The following is an 18,853-nucleotide window of genomic DNA, read 5'->3' on the forward strand; positions in this document are numbered from 1 at the left end:
GAACGACGGGGTAAATGTTTGATTGATAGCCGGAATGAGCCAATGGAAAGAGGTAGTATGTCTTTAGAGGCGGGATAAAAGCAGATCTGACAGCTGATTGGTTATCAATCCAATGGTGAGGGAAGGCTTTCGGGAGTTGAGTTTTCATCGAAGTTTTCATCAATTTTATCTAACTAAAGGTAGTTTTCTATAAACTACAATTCCCAGCATGCAACACGCTATAACGGTCGCCCCCCCCCTCTACACCACCTCAAGTTGTTTATCACAAATTACGTGCAGTGCGGAAAAAAACAGCAAAGAGAAAAAGGGGGGGAGTACTCTTCACCCTCCCCTGCACTCTTGGGTTGTTTTGTTTAAATGACGTCATCCCTATTTGTGAAACGAGTGAGAAAGGTTAGAATGTTATTGGATGACAATTCCTTGGAAAATGTCTTGTAATGTATGTCACAGTGAAATTTGTAGACTTAGTGAGAAAGTAACATGAAGGTAACAAACGATAATAAATGTAATGGCCATGGCCCCTGCATGCTATCAAAAATAACTTGGCAACGTTATAGAATGCTCACTGTTATTTGTCCTACGTGCTAAAAGCCACCCAGCATATTAAACACCGTACAAAGAATGCAAAGGAAAAAAAAAAATAGAAGCAATTTCCAATGTGTTGGAAAATATCTTTTATCAGTCGTGCAAAACTTGGAGTCATTGTCATTGAAATGATCAATTATTATTCCAATTGAATAATTCGTGTCTATGAGGACACGCATACGAGCCAGTGACGTCTTTAAATGGCGTCATCTTTAAGAAAGTATGCAAGGAGATGGCGTGGAAAGGGTGGAACTTGTGTGCAGGCGGAACAAGAATCAAGAGGTCGAGAAAAAGAGGGAAATTTAAAACCGTCGGAACCGTCTGTCAAAACGGTTGCATTAGCGCGCAACGGCTAGCTTCATTAGCTTTTAATCAAGAGCAATAAATACATATGCATGCTTTTCTGTTGTGAACGAGATTTCTCGTAATGTTACAAAATGGAGTTGAGCCATGACAAGGTAAACGTTTCCAATTGTGGATCGTCGTGAAACGTAGTGCTAACTCTTAGCTTATCTTAAATTGAATCTTTTAGGCTGTTGCCAGAAAATAGATATAAAATAACACAGTAGTCGTTATCTTTGATTATTTAACACGATTTGTATTGCATAAACTGCATTTTTTTGTATTGAATTGTAATCATACGAGATTGTAATAGTTCAATTTAATTTGGTGTTGAGTGTCCTGTCAGTGTGTTTATGGAGTTGACTTCACTTTTTTTTTTTTTTCTTCTAGAATGTAGATTGTAAAGAACTTTTGCATTGTTTATGTGTAGCTTTTAGACTCCCCCTCCAAAAACAGCTACATAGGGAGCTACTACCAACCTCCGGACAAGATACTGGTAAATCCAAAAGAAGCAGAGCTGACCCACAAAAGCGCAGAGACCCGGATGGACGGTCCTGAGATCCAACCGACGATACAGAACAGCCAGGGTGTGTAAGGAGGGTTTTTTTGGGGGGGGGGGGGGGGGGTTTAATGTCACTAAAATATATCATCTTGCCCATTGCAGGTGTCGCAGACGCACTGAAGACACTTCAGGAAAAAATTAAACGACTGGAGCAGGAGCGGCAGCAAGCGGAGAAGAACTCGGATCCGAGGAAACATGAGCCTGCCGCCACCTCAACGAGCCTGGCGGCGACAGAAGGCGAGAACAGGACCGGTAAACACATACAAAGGTCGAAAAATATCAAGTGATGGCTCCTAAGTGAGATGCGACCTTGATGACAGAGCTGGACTCCAAACTGCAGTCTGCCGAGTCTCGTTGTAAGATGCTTGAGAAGCAGCTAGACTACATGAAGAAGATGGTGGACGGCGCAAGGAAGCACAAGGTCACTCCGATGGACAATCAGGTACCATGACATGTTCAAATCACTCGGACGCACACCTTGAAACTGTTTCATTTGAATTGAATCGATAGAAGCAACAAGAGAAGGAGCCAAGCAACGCAAACACCCAAATTCAGCGCGAGAAGCTGCAGAAACTTGAATCGGAGTGTCTCAAACTGAGCAGAACGCAAAACATGTCTGAGGTAAGATTGAAATTGTCTTTTTTTTTTTTGTGGCTCTTTAGTGTTGCCTTTCCTGTTGATAGATGAAGCTTGCTGTTCTGGAGCAAAGGCTTCTGAAGGAAGAGCATGAGCGGAAACTTGTGCAAGAGAAAGCAGGTCAGGTAAGTCCAAATACAGAAGCAGCCTCCATGTTAAGATGAATTTAGTCCAGTCTACAATTTCCCCCCCAAAAAAACTTCACGTCCACAGCTGCAACGAGAGTTGGACCTCAACCTCCGATTATCTTCTCCACCGGCCGTCCAGCAGACGAAGCCGAAGAAGACACCCCAAAAACCCATTCTGGTATTATTTAAAATAAAAAAAAACTTGATGGAATTGAAGTGGCGCTAATTGATGCCCGCTACGCTCCAATTCAGAAATCACCCAGATCGAACGAGACACCGAGACACAAAAGGATTCCATTTGTGGCAGGAACGGTAAGCAGAATAAAAACAAATCCGCACTCGCCTTATGTAACATCTTCTACATTCAGTCCACCAGCCCGAGCCACTCGGTCCACGCCAACATGCAGAGCATCCTGCACATGTTCAAGCATCACCATCCTCAGCTTTGCGAGCGATTGAGCGCCCTACACTGCTCGGGCGGCGCCAGGAAGAGCCTACGCATGGACGTCCAGGAGACCGAACCCGAAGCCCAGTCGCTGGGCTCGCTATCCGACCTCCTGCTGGCCCTGCAGGACGAGCTGGGACAGATGGGCTTGTGCGTACGGTGGACACGATCGTAATACGAGCATTGTTTTTTTTTTAGTAACGATTATCGGTGTGTTTCAGCGAACATCAAGAGCTAATGCGTCAAATCGACGCCACTCAGCAAACGGAGCAACGGAATAAACTGCTGAGAGAACTGGAAAGGATGGTGGCCAGGATGGACAAAAAAGGAGCGCAGATTGTTAAACTGAGAAAACACCAGCAAACGGTAAAATCCACGTGGGAGGGGGAAAAAATAAATAAATAAATCTGATGTGTTTCAAAAGCCTGATCGTCTTCTCATCATTCTTTCAGGTCCACAAGTTGAGCCAGCAACCGCGGGCCACCAAGCCGAACGCCGTGCAGCCATCGTCGTCTTTTCCGAAAAATCATCACCGTCATCAGGACAGGCCGAGCAGCGCAGGTCAGCAGAGCCTCCGCATTCTCAGGGAGACGCAGAAGTTGCGCAATAGCCTCAAAGAAGAAGACATCAGATGGGAACCTTGACTCTGATGAGCCACGTGTTTTTAAATCTTAACTAGGTTTATATCCACTGGATGTATTTTTTTTTTTTTTAAATAAAGCATATTTTCAACACTTTTGTTTACCAGTTATTGTAATATTTTGCCACAAGATGGCGGTGTTGAGCCAGTTTCCTACAAATGGGAAATGAGACTATCAAGATATCTACAGTTGAGTGAATTTTGCTACATGACTCAAAACAACCAACCACAACATTTCCGGTATGCTCCGGTCAAAAGTAGCTCATTTCTTTTTTTGAAAGCAACCAAAACTAACAAAGGCAGCACTTCAGAAATAACAATCCGCTGATTTAAGATACCAAGCAAGATGGGAAATAAAAACTAAATGATAGGTTGAGTAAAAGTTTCCATTTGCTGCTGCATTAGATGACAACACAACTAAAAATGCAAACCAGATTATCTGAGGAGTGGCCATGGACTCAAAATAGACATCATGGATATTATTTCCAAGGCAATGTTGTTGATTATTTTCAACAAAACTTTATTGAGTCAACAGGCTGCAACATAAAGCCACAAAAACAATGCAGACATGGCGACAGAGAGGGGAGAGAAAAAGAAAAAAATAAACGGCACACTTTGTTTTTTTGTACATAGCCATTGGAATCGTACCAAGATATATTGATTTCTCAAGAAGGCAACAAAGAATGGCACTTGGATGTGCGCATGCCAAGCTATTGGGCCATGCGGGGGATGCTGTAGCCTTTTTTTTTTTTTTTTTTTTTTTCCTTCACCGAGAAATAAACAGAGTGAAATGGTTTTTTTTTATTATTACCTACTGGCCAGCTTGGAAAGAAGGCTTTAAATCAGGATGAGCAAAAAAACAGGTCTGAAAGTGCTGATAAGTATTTCTATTAACAAGCATGGAGTTTTTTTTATTTTTGCAGAACTGAATAAGGCACTTTTCCTGAAGATGTGCAGGGGAGTGAGTAAGAAGCAGGCGATACAATGAACGCACGTTGGTTGCAGCAATGTGAGCATGTGACGCTCGTCTTTTAGGAATTTGGGAGCGATGATGCAGCGGCGTTGGCGGACACTTAACTCTCAAGTATTTTGGGAAACGGGAGAAAAAAATAGGGCGAGGCTAAGGCAGAAAAAAAAAAAAAACTGAATGTGCATCTTTGGCGAAAGTACGACCAAGGCGAGTTTAGATTTTGATAATGCGAGGCCGAATAACACACAAGCGTTCGATTCGGTTTCGGAACCGGACAAAACGAAGCTCGTCAGTGCAACGTTGAAGCTTGATTGCCAAAATTCATTTGGCCAACATGGCTCACGTGTTTTCAAGGCATTTTTCTTCACGACTTATCAAGTGGTTTTTTCAGGACGGAAAAAAAAAAACCCATTTTGAAATCACTCCTATCCCTGACAACTTAATTATTATTTCCAGTCAAAATAAATACCCCACACTGAGCAAATAAAACTTTGGCCAGGGTGGGAATCATTTTGGCATTAATTATAACATCAAGAGTAAAGCATGCAAAAAAAAAAAAAGCATAAAACAAGCAGATGGACATTCCTTCATTAAGACTTCCCTGAACTTGTCGAAAAGCTAATCAAGGACAAGACGAGACTAAATACCAGCAAGCGAAAAATCACACAGATAGCAGCACACGGCTGACCAGACATTTCCATCCAAAAACTTGTCATCTACTTTGAGTATTTGAAATGGGGGGGTGTTTAAATCTGACTTCTGTTTTTTTTTCTAAGGCTCTTCAGTCTTCTGCACAGCCGGAAATACAATCATCCTTCCCTCAAGTTTTCCCCGCTCAAACCACGCCGGACATTTAAAGGCACTTGACACCTAACTTGTGTTAGCGTCGGGGGAAAAAAAGGAGGAAAAGTGCACGCTGCTTATTTTCCCAACTCCTTATGAAACTAATTCTCTACATTCCTAAAAATACTGTACAATCTTTCCATTTTTTTTGGAAGCCCACCAGCGCAAGCGCCGCACAGCTGGTGGGCTTCATCTCAAGGTGACCATGGACGGGAGATGGATTCGATGTTTTATTGCAACGCGACGGCATTGGAGGGCAGCTGTCATCTTTTACGACCACCGGGCCTGACAAATAGTTTCCAATCATAACCTCATATATAAACGATGAGCAACATATACAAGATAAAACGGCGTTAGGGAGAAAAAAGGGACGGAAATACGATTGAACAGGCTAAAAAGCTAAACCGGACCTTTTCGGTCGTCACATTCAACGACTCCAACGGCGTTTCCCGGATTCTACGAGGAGGCGATTTGGAGGGAATTATTGATTTTCGAAAGGTGCTCGGAAACACTGTTGGAGTCAGAGGGGAGTGTTTTGGTGCGTGGGGATTCATTCGGAGAGGTGTGGACCTGATGGCGCGCCGCGTGGCCCTCAAAGGGTGTGGTAGTTGCGTTCCTTGGACTTGCAGAACTTGTAGAGGAAGAAGATGACCGCCTGCAGGCCCAGCACCAGCACGATGCCGCCGATGAAGCTGGCCGCGTCGAAGGTGGAGTTCTTGTGAGGGGCTGAGGAGGATGTGGGCGGGGCCGGGGCGGCTGTTGTGGTGGATTTGCCTGAAGCAAAAAGGCAGCTGGTTACAATTTTTAAAAAAATATATATATATATCGTCGCAAGTTGGCTGATGAGTGACGCTTACTTGAATTTGTGGTGGTAGTCGCGACCGTGGTGATGTTGAGGGTGGTTGTCGGCGCAATGGTGGTGGTGGTGGTGTTGGTGGTTGAATTGCTTGCTGTTGGGGGCGGAGTCAAAGTTAAGCCATATTTTCAATCATCAATTACCAGAAAGGTATGGTGCAAGGGGAAGATTTTAAATAATACTGTCATAAATGTTAGAAGAAGAAAAGTTGATGGAGCATTGGACAAAACAGGAAGTTGAGCACGTTAATGTTAGACCCTTAACTAGGCAAGGCTGCGGTGAAAAGGAGGAGGAAGGCTAGCAAGATTTACCTGTGGTGCTGCTGCTGCTGCTAAAGGTAGGGACAACAGAGGTGGAGGGAATTGGAGGAGTAGTGGGAGGGGCAACAGTTGAGGGAATCTGGGTGGTTGAGTTCGGACCAACTGGACAGGGAACCGTCACCGGGACAAGGTTTGGAAAACGGACAAAAGCCAGAGACACCACGGAAACAACATGTTATATAAAAAAAAAAAAAATGTCAGTACGAGTTTGAAAAAAAAAAAAAACCACAAACACTGTTAGCGACAGACAAAGCAAAGATCCCACATTTTGTAGCACAATGAAATGCAAAGGAGGCTGTTAAATCGGATTTCAACCCTCGGATCTAAGGTTAACTTTGATAGTGGCTATCATTTGACCTGAACACACAACGGTCACCTGGCAATATTTTTATTTTATTTTTTTTAGGGAAGTGCACTTGACTTCCTGTCTGATGATGTAACCCAATCATTTATTGTTATAACAACCTACCGGAGCAACTGGCGTTACTACAGGTGTCGTTTGCATCCAGGAGAGTCGCGTTGTAGCAACTGGCGGCAACGGGAGCTGAAATACACAAGACAAATTCATGACTTGAATTTCTATTTTTTTTTTAATGGCAACCCAGAACAAAACAAAGTATGATACTCGGCTAACATCACTTAAGGAAGTACAACTTGATCCGATTTTTTTTTTTTTTACTCCCAATTACTAATTAACCATGATATGAGACTTTGCCCCACCACGACAGTTTCCTGTAACACGATTGGTTGACGAGTCATGACTGACGGCATCTTGTGACTGTGAATTCTTTCCGTTAAGAAAAAGACAATAAATTCAACTGTTTTCAGTCACTTTTTGAATTCTATGCATTTGACTGACCGAAATTAATTATTTTCTCCAAACACAGCTACATTAAATAATCCATGATTTTTTTTTTTTTATCCATTAAATTCAAATGTAGTTGCGTACTATTCCTAGTACTGGTGTGTTCCTCACACTAACAAGCCAATTTAATCTCTCCCACCAGATGGCTGTTCATAAATTACAGCTCCATCAAGATTACGAGAGAGGATGAACCCACTCTCGCAGGGTGGAGCCCTTTTTTTTTTTTTTGTGTGTGCGAGTGCCACATCTACATTTGTTCAAAGATTTCCCAAACCGATCCAGATTTTTAAAAATAAAAGGCTGAACTGATCTTAATTCAGTAAGTCATCATGCTGACATACATGACAAAGGTAAGAAGAAAGCGGGTTAGTTATGCAATTTCTTTTCGAAAGAATTTTGTCACACGTCAGTTGAAGTATTTTTTGACACCTTTTTGGGGGTCATAAGTAAAATTGCGGGGTGGAGTTTGGCGTGGCTGCTATCTAACAAGCAGCTGTGAAAGGGTAGGGCCAGCTCGTGGACATTTGTGAGTGGCAGTTTTGTATTTACATTTCCTCTTTGGTCTTCCATCCAGCTGCAACCTAGGAGAAATCTAGACGAGCTTTTTAAAATCAACAAAACCGTTTAAGATCACAGCATTTGGAAAACAATGCTAGGTGGTCCGACCAGTTTTCAAATGAAATCTTTATATCGAGTTGACTAGTCCGACCGGTCGACTCTTGTAGGACATCCCCGCCCGCCTGTCCGCGTGGAGGGTCATGTGATTGTGGCACAATCTGACTTTAGGTCAGTCAGAGTGAGAGCCAGTCATTAGTGGACATGCTTTCCTGTAGCTAATGTTGTTTTTTTGGTTTCTTTACAGACTTCTCCGCGGTGTGAAGATAAGGCAGATTTCCTGCCACATATGGCTTCCTGGACTTACTAGCATCAGGTGGAAGCGCATGTTCTCCTTCCACAAAGTTCTTTGAGAGCGTGTTGGTGGGGTGGGAATAAATCAATCTGCTTTTCTGACCAAACACACCACGGGTTTTTTTTTTTTGGGGAGTTTGGTGGCGATTGCAAAATGAAAACCAGCTTAGTCCAACTAAGCAGATTTGCACAGGTATTAAGTAAAAGAAAAAAAAAAAAGGAGTAGATGATCATGGCGTGTTCCTCCATGGGCCAATTCTGCTTAACGTGTGATCGCAATAAAATAGCGACAAAACCAGCCCGATATATTCACGTTGCTGCTGCTGCTGTTGTTTTTGTTATAGCAAAGCTTGACCATTCAACATGACGTCAACGCCGCTACCATACATTCCCTCCATTCCCAGCAATCAGGAGCCCTAGCGGGCAATTCAGGCCTCACAAAGACCGACCTGTGGCCACACATTCAGGGATGGACATATTACTCACATGATGTGCAGTTCAGCCACTTGCAGTCATTTGCAGCTTCACATGCATCACAATGGAGGTCGACGCACCCATCTGCAAACATACCAGTTTGATTTGACTTGGTTACTTTTCGACATGGGTGTAGATAACACAAGCTTACACAGCACTCAATTTACCCAGGAAAGATTTAAAGTGATTAAATAGATCAGGAAAAGGATCCAAAGTCTCAAATTACTCAATAAAGCTTGAGATGTGGAGGTGCTAAGTTCATCTGGAACAAAACGGTCTTGATAAGCAAAATAAATAGTAAAAAAAAAAAAAAAGTTGTATTTTATTAGTGTGTGTGTGACATGTGGAAAATATAAATGGAAACACTGTTGGACACGTATAAATTAGATTTGCATCATGTTTTTTTCAAACATTCAGTCAGGCCTACATAAAACCTAAAAAGGAGGGGGAAAGTTTTTAAATCAAATACTGCAATTATGTCATTTAAATCGCTTTGGTCATGATAAAACTTGACCACTTCCTTCCCCGACAATCGTGAAAACGAAAATGGCTCGTCGCCAATTGGATCATTTCTAATGCGTATTAGCCCGGGAGCGTACCCATGACGTCATCAGAATTTTCAATCCATTTATTAATCTTTTCACCTTTTTGCGTTCAACTGTCATTTTCTTAAATTATACTAAAGAGTTTGAAACGCTGGCGGATATGCGTCGAATGCCTCGAGGCTAGTCGGCTAGCCATTAGCATTGGCACAAGCGTGTGTTGAACTTACCTGCGTCTGACGCGAGACACACGCCAATGAAAGCCAGAGCTGCAGTGACGACTAAATACACCTTTGAGTTCATGGTTACGTTGGACGAATATAAACGAGTGGCAAAAAAAAAAATATGTGTCGAGAAGGAGTCGGCGTTGATATTTCTCGGGAACGTCGTCGTCTCGAGGGTTGGTGCTCGAGGCTGGCTCAACGAGACACTTCCTACTTGACAGGTCATGTGACACCTTTCTACTTTGGGGGGGCGGAAGGGACCGATAGTGGGAGGAGGCTGAATAAGTGCAACGACTGCATCTTCCCGGAATGTGCTTTTTTTTCCCAACATCTTTTAAATATAGGCACGTTTATTTTACAGTAAAAAAAGAAAAAGGACACAAAAGATGTATTTGCAATTCTGAAATATTCATTTTCAAAGACATCACATCCCAAAAAAAATAAAAATAATCAACCAATCAGAGACAGAAGGTGTGACCGGAAGTCTGGCTTGAGACATTTTTGACATCCAGTTCTGAGGATCTGGATTAAACCAGGACATCCTGGTTCCTCAAAGATACGCCTAAATTGCATCATAAGAACAATATTGATTTATAATGTATTTAAAAAAACGCATGATAATGAACATTTTAAGATATCAACAGTGATGTCATAATTTACACAATCATTTTGGTTATCTAGAGTTTGAATACACCACAGTTTACAACCGTACATTCCGTCTTGGGCCTTTGGTTGGTGGCCGGGGCTTCTTCTATCTTCTTGAGGACGTCGTCACCTTCCACCACTTGACTGTTACAAGCATGATTCATTCAATCAGAATATGCAAAGGTTTAAAAATAAATCACAAAATGCTTGGTGGTGACTACTAACCCAAATGCAACATAGGTCAAGTCCATCCATTGCGTTTGTTGCAAGGTGATGTAGAATTGAGAGCCGTTGCTGTGAGGGCCCTTGTTAGCCATCCCTAGCATGCCTCGCTTGTTGTGAGAAAGAGCAAAGCTCTCGTCTGCACGCAGATATAAAATTAAGTAACCCCGGCGACGTCATTGGACCGCTCGCCGCTATACCGTCAAATGTCGGTCCGTAGATGGACTCGCCTCCATTTCCTTTCCTTTCTGGAGTAATATCTGCAGCACAAAAAAAACATTATTTGGAATAAATTATTTGACTTTTGGATTTTTCAGCAGTACACCTCCGCCTTGCACCCAGCCGTTGGGCACCACCCGATGAAACAGGGAGCCCTTGTAGCAGAGCGGATAGCCGCCGCTCGACTGGCCCCGCTCTCCTGTGCATAGAGCTTCAAAGTTCCACGACGTCTTTGGACACACGTTGGAGAAGAGCTGCGTGACAGAGATGATGTCCATTCATCCATTTTCAATCACAACTAGTTTGCTCTTAATTTACCTCAAACAACAATCTCCCCACTGGTTCTCCTCCGATCTCGATGTCCATGTAAACAAACCTGTGCTGGATAGGAAACGAGAGTTTATTTTTAAACACATCCTCAAAACAAAGCCGACTTGCCTTAGTTGCCGAGAGATGCTTCAGGTAATATTCGTCCACGCAGGAAGGTTCCGGCCGCTCGCACGTAAAGGCCCATTGGTCCTTGGCCCAGGCAACGAGAGCCTCATCGTTCCCGATGAACTGGCCGTCCAAAAAGCACATGACGCCGCTGGAGTATTGCCACATTTCGCCACGCATTTCCTTTAGTCACACAAGGAAAAATGCTCGCATTTTTCTGTTAAAGGTTGAAGGCAAAAAGTTGACTCGGAGCAATACAATTAAAAATCAAGAATCAAAAATATGTTATATATTTATAAATCTACCTTCTTCTGGTTGTTCAGAAATGCATGCCAGTCCAATTCAAATAATGGAATAATTTCTGGTTCCACAAATTCACGAGGAAACTTCTGTTTTAGTCCCTGTTTGGTCAAAAAGAAAAAAAAAAGCCCAAATTCAGGTGACAACATCCACCGGCCAATCACAAATAGAGTGAAAGCGAACCTTTGCACCTTGCTGCTTACCTCAGTGACCGCCTTAGCAATATGAAAATGTAGCTCTTTAATCAAGCCCACTATTTTGATGTGCAACTTTGGTTCCAAGTCTGAAAAATAAAAAAAAAATCTACTTATATTTGATCTATATTTGTCATGTGTCTCATTAAAATAATGCATGATATTAATTGTATACATGCAAAAGTGAAATTGGTGTGCTCCGAGTGAAAAGTCAGAAAAGCTAGAAAATAACAAAATGAAAATAACAATCGTTACAGTTTTAACTCACCGGTCGTAAGTAAAGCAGACATTTTAGATGAGGGTCGAGATGTCTAAATTCTGGTGTTCATGGGGTACTTAAATCCAATTTATTCACCGAAAACATGGCATCGGTGTGTAAACAATACTTATGTTTCTATGGCAACAAACAATTGTGGGCGTGTAACATGACGTCATATTAATGCGACAATGGCCACGTTCCACTTCGTTCAAGCAATCTCTAGTTGTCAAATTCACAACACAGAAATCTTATCGTTACATTTAACCATTACATATGTTTTAACACTGATGTATTACACATGACTGTATTTAGTGATTACAAATATTTTTCGAAAAATTCTCACGATAGCTGCCAACAAGGGACGTGTATTGTTTGGGTTGCAACGAATTGGACCGCAGCTTTAGAGGCGCCCAGTTTGAAAAACACGGACTGCATTTTTTGTTCTTATGCATCACATCGCTGCAAATTTCCCAATCATTTACCACATATAAAGCAAATATTTGTGTTGCAATGGGTGTACATGACTTGTGGTCTATTGTCGAACCCGTGAGAGAGTCGGTGCCGCTGTATAGTTTGACCGGTAAGACGCTGGCGGTGGACCTCAGTTTGTGGGTTTGCGAGGCCCAGCACGTCCAAGCAATGATGGGCAGAGTTACGAAACCCCATTTGAGGTAATACTGTCGATGAATATAGTTATTCTAATATTCATGTGATTGCTTCATTTTTGCACACAGCGTGCGTGCACACTTTGTGCAACCATTTATTACACGATATGCAGATCACTAAATTGACCACGATGATCCACAGGAATTTATTTTTCCGCGTGTCGTCCCTCATTCTTATGGGGGTGAAGCTAGTGTTCGTCATGGAAGGGCAGGCCCCTCAATTGAAAGCAGTGACCATGAGCCAGAGGACTACAAATCGATTTGGAGGGAACCAAAAAGGATTGAAATCATCAACTTCCACCAGCAGAGGGCGCTTTAATGCAGTCCTCAGAGAGGTTAGTTTGCTTACACTATGATTGGATTTTATTGTCATTGTGTATGCTTAATCTGCTTTGCAGTGTGCAGAGATGCTTGACTACTTGGGAGTCCCGTGGGTGGTTGCCGCAGGGGAGGCGGAAGCCATGTGTGCATACCTGGACTCACGTGGTCTTGTGGATGGTTGCATCACCAATGATGGAGATGCCTTCTTGTACGGAGCACGAACTGTCTACAGAAATTTCAATATGAACTCCAAAGTATGTTCGTCTATAATCTTGTGAGTAATGACTGAGATTTAAAAAAAATAATAAAATCCTTCTAGGACCCCCAGGTGGACTGCTACAAGACCTCCCGTGTCCAAGCGGAGCTGTCCCTGTCCAGGGAGAATCTCGTGGGTCTGGCGATCCTTCTCGGATGTGATTACATTCCTAAGGTATGTATCAACAAACTAACTTCTTATCTTCTGTTAACGCACGTCTTTTGACGCTCCTATAGGGAGTCCCCGGTGTCGGTAAAGAACAAACTCTCAAGCTGATCCAAACCATCAAAGGCCAAACGCTTCTGCAGAGGTGGAATTTAAAAAAAAAGCGCCACTATGATGGCAACAGAGTGGTGCGATGATGACAAATGTGCTGATTCGCTCAGGTTCATGCGGTGGAAGGACGAGGCGGGGTGCCTGTCTCAGGTAGTCGTGAAGAAACTTCCTCACTGCAACATATGTCGACATCCAGGTGAGTAGAGCTTGCACCCCCGATTGCAAACCAGATAAGAGATATGTGTATTCAAAGTCTTTCCTGGAGGCTTCTCAAGCTAAAAAAAAACAAAATCACGTCATGTAATTCATTGTTCAGTGTGTGGGGTTTTTTTTTAGGCTCAGCCAAAGGTCACGAACGTAGCGGCTGTGTGCTTTGCGACAGTCAGCAATTCTGTCAACCTCAAGATTTTGACTACCAGTGTTCGTGCGATTGGCATGGCTCAGAACGGGTCCGCCAGGCCCAATCCCTTGAGGCTAATATCAAAAAGTATGTGGCGGTTGTAATAACATAGAATGTTCACCATCATCATGAGGCACAATTGAATCAAATAATATATAAATAATTCAAATATTGTGGGCGCTCTGAGCTCAATAATAATATTGTGTTGTCGTTTTAGGAAAACACTGGCCAGTCAGCAGTTCCCGTTTACAGAGGTCCGACTGTTGCTTTTGATTTGATTTCCAAATAATTCTTGAATTGGTGTGTTGGAACGCCTCTTAAATTTTAAATTCCCTCGTAGATTATCAACGAGTTTCTCCTAACCAAGGACAAACCTGTTGAAAACTTCAAAAGGAGGCAGCCGAATATGCTCTCAATGCAGGTGATTCATTATGTCCTCATATTTGATTCATTTGTGATTTAAATCTTTTGCGTTTTCATCATTTGGTGTGTTCATTTTCATCTTTCCCATAGAAATTTGCTTTTGACAAGATGGAGTGGCCTAAGCACTACACGAGTGAGAAGGTTTTACTTCTGATGACCTATACAGAGCTGATGAACAGAAAGTGTGGCTGGATGATGTCATCGCAAATCAAGCCAATCAGGTTGTTTGAAAAAAGAATTCAAATATTTCAATGCTTTTTTTTTTTTGGGAATATAAATTTTAAATCCCCCCCTTCCTATTAAAAGGATCTTTAAAGAACGTGTGAGGAATTCAATTTCCTGCTTCGAAGTCATCTGGAACACACCAGGCAAGTCTAAACACGCAAAAGATCCTCTCGAGTGGAGCAGAGGTGAGGTTGGTGGGGGGGGGGTCTTTGGGGGGGGGGCTGTTAGTGACTGACTGTGAGGTGCGCTTCAGAGGTGGCAGATCGCTCGCAACAGCCGCTAGGTGCTAAAGTGGCTTCCTCCCCGTGCTGGGCAATCTGTCAAATGCAAGTTTAGCTCACTAACAAGCTCCACTCTTATTATTTCAACTTGAGAATGTGTGCAAAATAATAAATATTCCCGAAATAATAGGAATAAAAAGAGTTCATATCATATATAAAAGATCCTTTTCTGGTGCTCACCCTTCCAGATCATTACGTGTTTCCTGAGGATCGGCCCGTTGAAGATCAGCGTGAGGTGAGGTCGGTGGAGGAGGAGAACCTCTTCCGTGCGGCCTTCCCGGAGATGGTGGAGAACTACCTGAGGGACAAAGCGTTGGCTGAAGAGAACAAAACAAAAAGTAAGATATGGCTTGAAAATGGATTTCATATGGCCGCCGAAGCCCCGCCCACCTCCTCCGTACCCAGACGTGCCAAGTTCTTCCCATGCCGATCAAAGGAACCTCGGCTTGTTTTTGCAAGCCAGGCCGTTACGGCCGCTCCGACACCCGAACATGTTAGTTTGACAGCTCGCACATCAAAGACGTGAGGTGTCTCCGGGTCTATCGGGGTTGTGCTCCACCTTGCTTCCATATTTATTTGCCCTAGCAGGTGGGAATGGACATGTTTTACAAATTTCTCGGTGTTTCTTTCAGAGCGGAAACCAAAGAGTAAAAAAGAGAAGATGGGCGAAAATCCCGATGGTGTTTCGGAGCTCCTAGCGCAGATGACCCTTCAGAACGCCCCTCTAGAAAAAACATCACCGCCGTTTTCGGAAACGCCCCCAAAACAGCATCGACGACTCGCTGAGAACGTCTCCGCCATCGACGCGCTCCATCTTAGCGATATCGACTGGGACGCTTTTTCCTTCACAACCACCCCGCCGCCTCAATCGGCTCCCGATTGCCCAAATGACCATCAACTAAACCTCCTTGTACCAATTTTAAAATCCCCTCATAAAAACAGCAGTGGCATCATAAAAACACGTGAAGAGGACCAAAAACCTCCTCACCAGTATAAATTTGTCCGATCCACAAAAGTGCAGAGGTCCCACTCGCAACCGTGTCCGGCGAACAAAATCAAAAAGACCGTGTGCGTGAATGTTTGTTCATCCAGCGACGATAGCGATGAGGAGAACCGCCAGGTGTTGCCTCGCAGAAGCAAGGAAAGCGGAGATCACGTGACAAAACCACCGAGCAAAACCCAAACCGATATCCTCCACGTCTTCCCTCCCACTCCGGCGTCCCCCATCGTTGTTTTAGATAGCGACGATTCCCTCGTTTGCGGAGACAGCCCTTTGCCGCTAGCAGAGAGACTCAAGCTTAAGTTCCTTAAGTAAGAAACTGGACATTTAAATAAAAATAAAAATAAACGCTTATGGGCTTGAAACCTTGACTTCAAATAAGACACAATTGGAAAAATAAACATTCAGTGTGTATGTGTGAAAAGTGTCATTTTAAACACACGCGCTTCTTTAGAAAAAGACGAGCTGTTGGTTTTACAACCTTCTGCTGTTGGTCCCCTTCATCAGGATTCATGAGTGAGGCCTTACACACCTTTTCAGACATGAAAAGGTCTACCATGAGCTTGGTGACAGCTGCATCCTCATGGCCAAATAAACTTCTCCTCACCTGCTTGTGTCCAACCATCCCCTTTATTTGTATGTATCCTTTGTCTTAATAAAAGCTTTAAACATCTCAAATGCTTGGAAGAAAATGGATGGTGGACAGAAATAAACATTTTCAATTGATTAGTATGTGTGTAAATATAATTTTAGATTATTTGATGAAATTTCACATTTGTAATTGATCTGTTTCTGTTTGAATGCTTCATGCAAACGTTTCAAATTATTTTATTAAAATTTTGAATGATACTTTTACTGGATTGTTTTTTTTTTTTGCATTATGCCTAATTCTTTATCATTTTAATTGGAAACCTGCAAAACTTCGTCTGCGTAGTCCCGCCCCTTCATTAGGAAGATCACATCAAACTGATAATTGTCGTCGTGCAGACTTTAAAGGCTCATTTCCCACAAAGGGAATCTAATTATTTGTCTTTCTGTCGCATTATCCGCCTATTTAGCCTTATTCGCACCTCGGTGAGAACCAACGACGTCCTCTGCAAAGGTCGCATTTTGCCACTTGTGCTTCGCTTTGAACTCGTTTTTTCCGCCTCAGCTGTGAACCCATAAACCTCCGGAGATGCGCCCGCGTATAAAAACGTCATCTCCTCAAAGAAGCTCATCTGCTGTCATCATCTCTTGGATGCTGATTTTTTTTTTCTCAACATGGACCTCGATGCTGCAACGTCCCAAATCCTACAGGACTGGAACGTCGGGGAACAGCTCCACTCCTCTGATTCCTCTCCAGAATCCAGTTCCTTCTCCTCTGTGGATTCCATGTGCTCCTCGCCGGAGATGTTCTACTACGGAGGCCATCGGGAACTCGTCTCCGGGTCTCCACGGCGAGGTCCCTGCACCGGCTCCAAAGCGCACGGCAAGGCTAGGATGTCCACCAAGAGGCGCGTAAAAGCGAGCGAGAGGGAGAAGATGAGGATGAGGAGTCTGGCCGAGGCTCTGCACCAGCTCCGGGAGTACCTTCCACCGGATTACACCAAGAGGGGCCAGCCTCTGACCAAAATACAAACCCTCAAGTACACCATCGAGTACATCAACAAGCTCTCGGACATTCTGAGCCATGCGTAAAAGTCACCATTTTACGCAACCACGCGTCATGCAGCTGCTCATTTTTGGACTCTTTTTTTTTTTCTTTTTCTCGTGCCTTTGCCCTTTTCTGGATGTAAATATTGTTTTGAGGGCACTTATGTTTTACAATTGTAAACTCAATTAATTGTTAACACTGTCATTAGAAGTTGAGGACAATAGTCATGGATTTGTCTTGCTGAAAAATAAACACCATTTGTGTCTTATTTATTATTATTATTTATTCATTGCGTTTAATCATGTTCTCCGGTGAACTTGATGAACTTGAACGCTTGTTTGGAGAGATACAAATGGTTCAACAGAATCATAATGTCATTTTTGCAGAACCAATTTATTATAAAATAAGACAGACACACACACACACTAGTTCAGGTGTACATTTATTGACTGAGCTTCTGTCCTCCCTCCGTGGGCTCATCCTTCCACATGGGCTCCTGGATGTGTTCTGGAATTTTCTCTATTGCAGTCTGGTAACAAAAAGCACCATTATGAGTCTTGTGAACGTGATCCAAGCAAGAGCCTAACTCACCTTGGTCACCTGCATGGCTACACTTTCCGGCAGGTTCCTCTGGATGTATTCTAGATACACCCGAGCTGTGGAGCCTGTTAAATGAGACAACTACAAAGAAAATCCAAATGATAAAGCGTTAAATACATCCAGTAATGGCATCATCTCACCTCAATACACCGGTAATGTGTTCTCATCTCATACTGAACCCTGTGTTTCTTGAAGATGTGGACAGACTTGAGCAGTGTCAACCTCTCCATGTCTTTAGGAGGTTCAAAACTGAAAGAGGAAGGTTAAGAAAACAGAATTAGACCCTGGAGAGCGTGGCAATGTTGTTTTTTATTTGTATTATATTTGTGAAGCTACAAAAAACTTTCCATAGATATTTCCAGGACTCACACTTTCCCAATGGTGACACCAAGCTCTTTGGCTGCCATCGTGGCAAAATACTCATAGCTGTCCAAAACTGCCCTGTCGTGGCCTTTCACCAGCACAGTAACTTTCTTGAAAAGTGTGTCGGGCTCTTCCGTCACGGTAATCTGAAAGGTGAAAGGTTAGAATGGCTTCCTGGGTAAATTAATTAGATGGACTGCCATATATAACTCACAGGAGAGGCTGTTGATGAAAATACTGTGGCTGTGTGGAAGGATTGGCTCAGCTGGAGGGGACACCTGCAGAGATTTGAATGGAAATAAATTGTGTAGATCGCAGAGCCTTTAATTAATCTGCATGCTAATAGAGCCACAAACAAACTGACTAATCGTCAATTAAGTTATTTTTTTTTAGAACAATGCTACATACCGAATTGTGGCCCATTTCTGGTGTCCTGCACAATGACCCTGAATTTGTGGAGCCTGAAAAACATGCGCATATTAGCAGACGCTAGGTTTTAAAAGATCATCAAATTACACTAAATGTGTAAAAATAACATTACCAAATGTGATATTCCGCCTAGTATCCTAGCTAAGGAGCAAAATTCTCCTCGGAACGCCATGGAAGCGGCCATGTTTTTAGAGTAGTATAGAAAATCGGAAGCAATACGTATCGCACTGCTGCCCTCGCGTGGTCTGGAAGGTACATTACACCAACAGAGTCAATTACCCAATACCGTCCACGTAAAACTGAGGAAACCTCATTCTGATAGCTATGAGAGAAACACTCCAATATTTACAAATCAAAAGTATT

The 18,853-nt window shown here is 43.0% G+C and overlaps 6 protein-coding genes across 10 annotated transcripts; 3 read left to right on the plus strand and 3 right to left on the minus strand.

The window, feature by feature from the left end:
- Positions 1-744: 744 nt before the first annotated feature.
- Positions 745-3,432, plus strand: cep57l1 (centrosomal protein 57, like 1). 2 transcript variants are annotated; one of them, XM_085937781.1, is made up of 11 exons: positions 745-867; positions 1,358-1,514; positions 1,592-1,741; positions 1,810-1,931; positions 2,000-2,110; positions 2,173-2,250; positions 2,339-2,431; positions 2,506-2,565; positions 2,622-2,848; positions 2,920-3,064; positions 3,151-3,432. In XM_085937781.1, the coding sequence occupies exons 1-11, from the start codon at positions 808-810 to the stop codon at positions 3,340-3,342; spliced, it is 1,395 nt and encodes a 464-aa protein (XP_085793907.1). In that variant the 5' UTR covers positions 745-807; the 3' UTR covers positions 3,343-3,432. The 2 variants fall into 2 exon arrangements, with proteins under 2 accessions (XP_085793907.1, XP_085793908.1); XM_085937782.1 differs by lacking the exon at positions 745-867 and adding an exon at positions 874-1,043.
- Positions 3,433-3,834: 402 nt separating this feature from the next.
- Positions 3,835-9,583, minus strand: cd164 (CD164 molecule, sialomucin). 2 transcript variants are annotated; one of them, XM_085937783.1, is made up of 6 exons: positions 9,348-9,583; positions 8,588-8,659; positions 6,797-6,871; positions 6,319-6,429; positions 6,009-6,101; positions 3,835-5,925 (listed from the first exon to the last, which is right to left on the minus strand). In XM_085937783.1, the coding sequence occupies exons 1-6, from the start codon at positions 9,565-9,567 to the stop codon at positions 5,744-5,746; spliced, it is 753 nt and encodes a 250-aa protein (XP_085793909.1). In that variant the 5' UTR covers positions 9,568-9,583; the 3' UTR covers positions 3,835-5,743. The 2 variants fall into 2 exon arrangements, with proteins under 2 accessions (XP_085793909.1, XP_085793910.1); XM_085937784.1 differs by lacking the exon at positions 6,319-6,429.
- Positions 9,584-9,769: 186 nt separating this feature from the next.
- Positions 9,770-11,753, minus strand: ppil6 (peptidylprolyl isomerase (cyclophilin)-like 6). 3 transcript variants are annotated; one of them, XM_085937578.1, is made up of 9 exons: positions 11,625-11,753; positions 11,366-11,445; positions 11,168-11,263; positions 10,866-11,045; positions 10,746-10,808; positions 10,534-10,681; positions 10,409-10,468; positions 10,212-10,347; positions 9,770-10,130 (listed from the first exon to the last, which is right to left on the minus strand). In XM_085937578.1, exons 1-9 carry the CDS (start codon positions 11,644-11,646, stop codon positions 10,019-10,021), a joined length of 897 nt encoding a protein of 298 aa, XP_085793704.1. In that variant the 5' UTR covers positions 11,647-11,753; the 3' UTR covers positions 9,770-10,018. The 3 variants fall into 3 exon arrangements, with proteins under 3 accessions (XP_085793704.1, XP_085793703.1, XP_085793705.1); XM_085937577.1 differs by having other exon boundaries at positions 10,746-11,045; XM_085937579.1 differs by lacking the exons at positions 11,168-11,263; positions 11,366-11,445; positions 11,625-11,753 and having other exon boundaries at positions 10,746-10,803; positions 10,866-10,992.
- A 58-nt stretch (positions 11,754-11,811) lies between these two features.
- gen1 (GEN1 Holliday junction 5' flap endonuclease) lies at positions 11,812-16,268 on the plus strand. Its single transcript, XM_085937720.1, has 13 exons — positions 11,812-12,286; positions 12,423-12,615; positions 12,679-12,855; positions 12,921-13,031; positions 13,094-13,167; positions 13,244-13,329; positions 13,470-13,620; positions 13,751-13,787; positions 13,874-13,954; positions 14,047-14,177; positions 14,263-14,324; positions 14,651-14,800; positions 15,095-16,268. Exons 1-13 carry the CDS (start codon positions 12,126-12,128, stop codon positions 15,775-15,777), a joined length of 2,097 nt encoding a protein of 698 aa, XP_085793846.1. The 5' UTR covers positions 11,812-12,125; the 3' UTR covers positions 15,778-16,268.
- Positions 16,269-16,430: 162 nt separating this feature from the next.
- Positions 16,431-17,335, plus strand: msgn1 (mesogenin 1). The gene has a single exon (XM_085937581.1). It carries the CDS (start codon positions 16,726-16,728, stop codon positions 17,140-17,142), a length of 417 nt encoding a protein of 138 aa, XP_085793707.1. The 5' UTR covers positions 16,431-16,725; the 3' UTR covers positions 17,143-17,335.
- A 188-nt stretch (positions 17,336-17,523) lies between these two features.
- mrps10 (mitochondrial ribosomal protein S10) lies at positions 17,524-18,843 on the minus strand. Its single transcript, XM_085937580.1, has 7 exons — positions 18,603-18,843; positions 18,470-18,522; positions 18,276-18,339; positions 18,068-18,207; positions 17,839-17,947; positions 17,690-17,779; positions 17,524-17,627 (listed from the first exon to the last, which is right to left on the minus strand). Exons 1-7 carry the CDS (start codon positions 18,672-18,674, stop codon positions 17,541-17,543), a joined length of 615 nt encoding a protein of 204 aa, XP_085793706.1. The 5' UTR covers positions 18,675-18,843; the 3' UTR covers positions 17,524-17,540.
- Between the last annotated feature and the right edge of the window lie 10 nt (positions 18,844-18,853).

Source organism: Syngnathus leptorhynchus, chromosome 18 (genome assembly GCF_054491065.1).
Source record: "Syngnathus leptorhynchus isolate UIUO chromosome 18, UIUO_Slep, whole genome shotgun sequence".
In the NCBI taxonomy this organism is placed as follows: Eukaryota; Metazoa; Chordata; class Actinopteri; order Syngnathiformes; family Syngnathidae; genus Syngnathus; species Syngnathus leptorhynchus.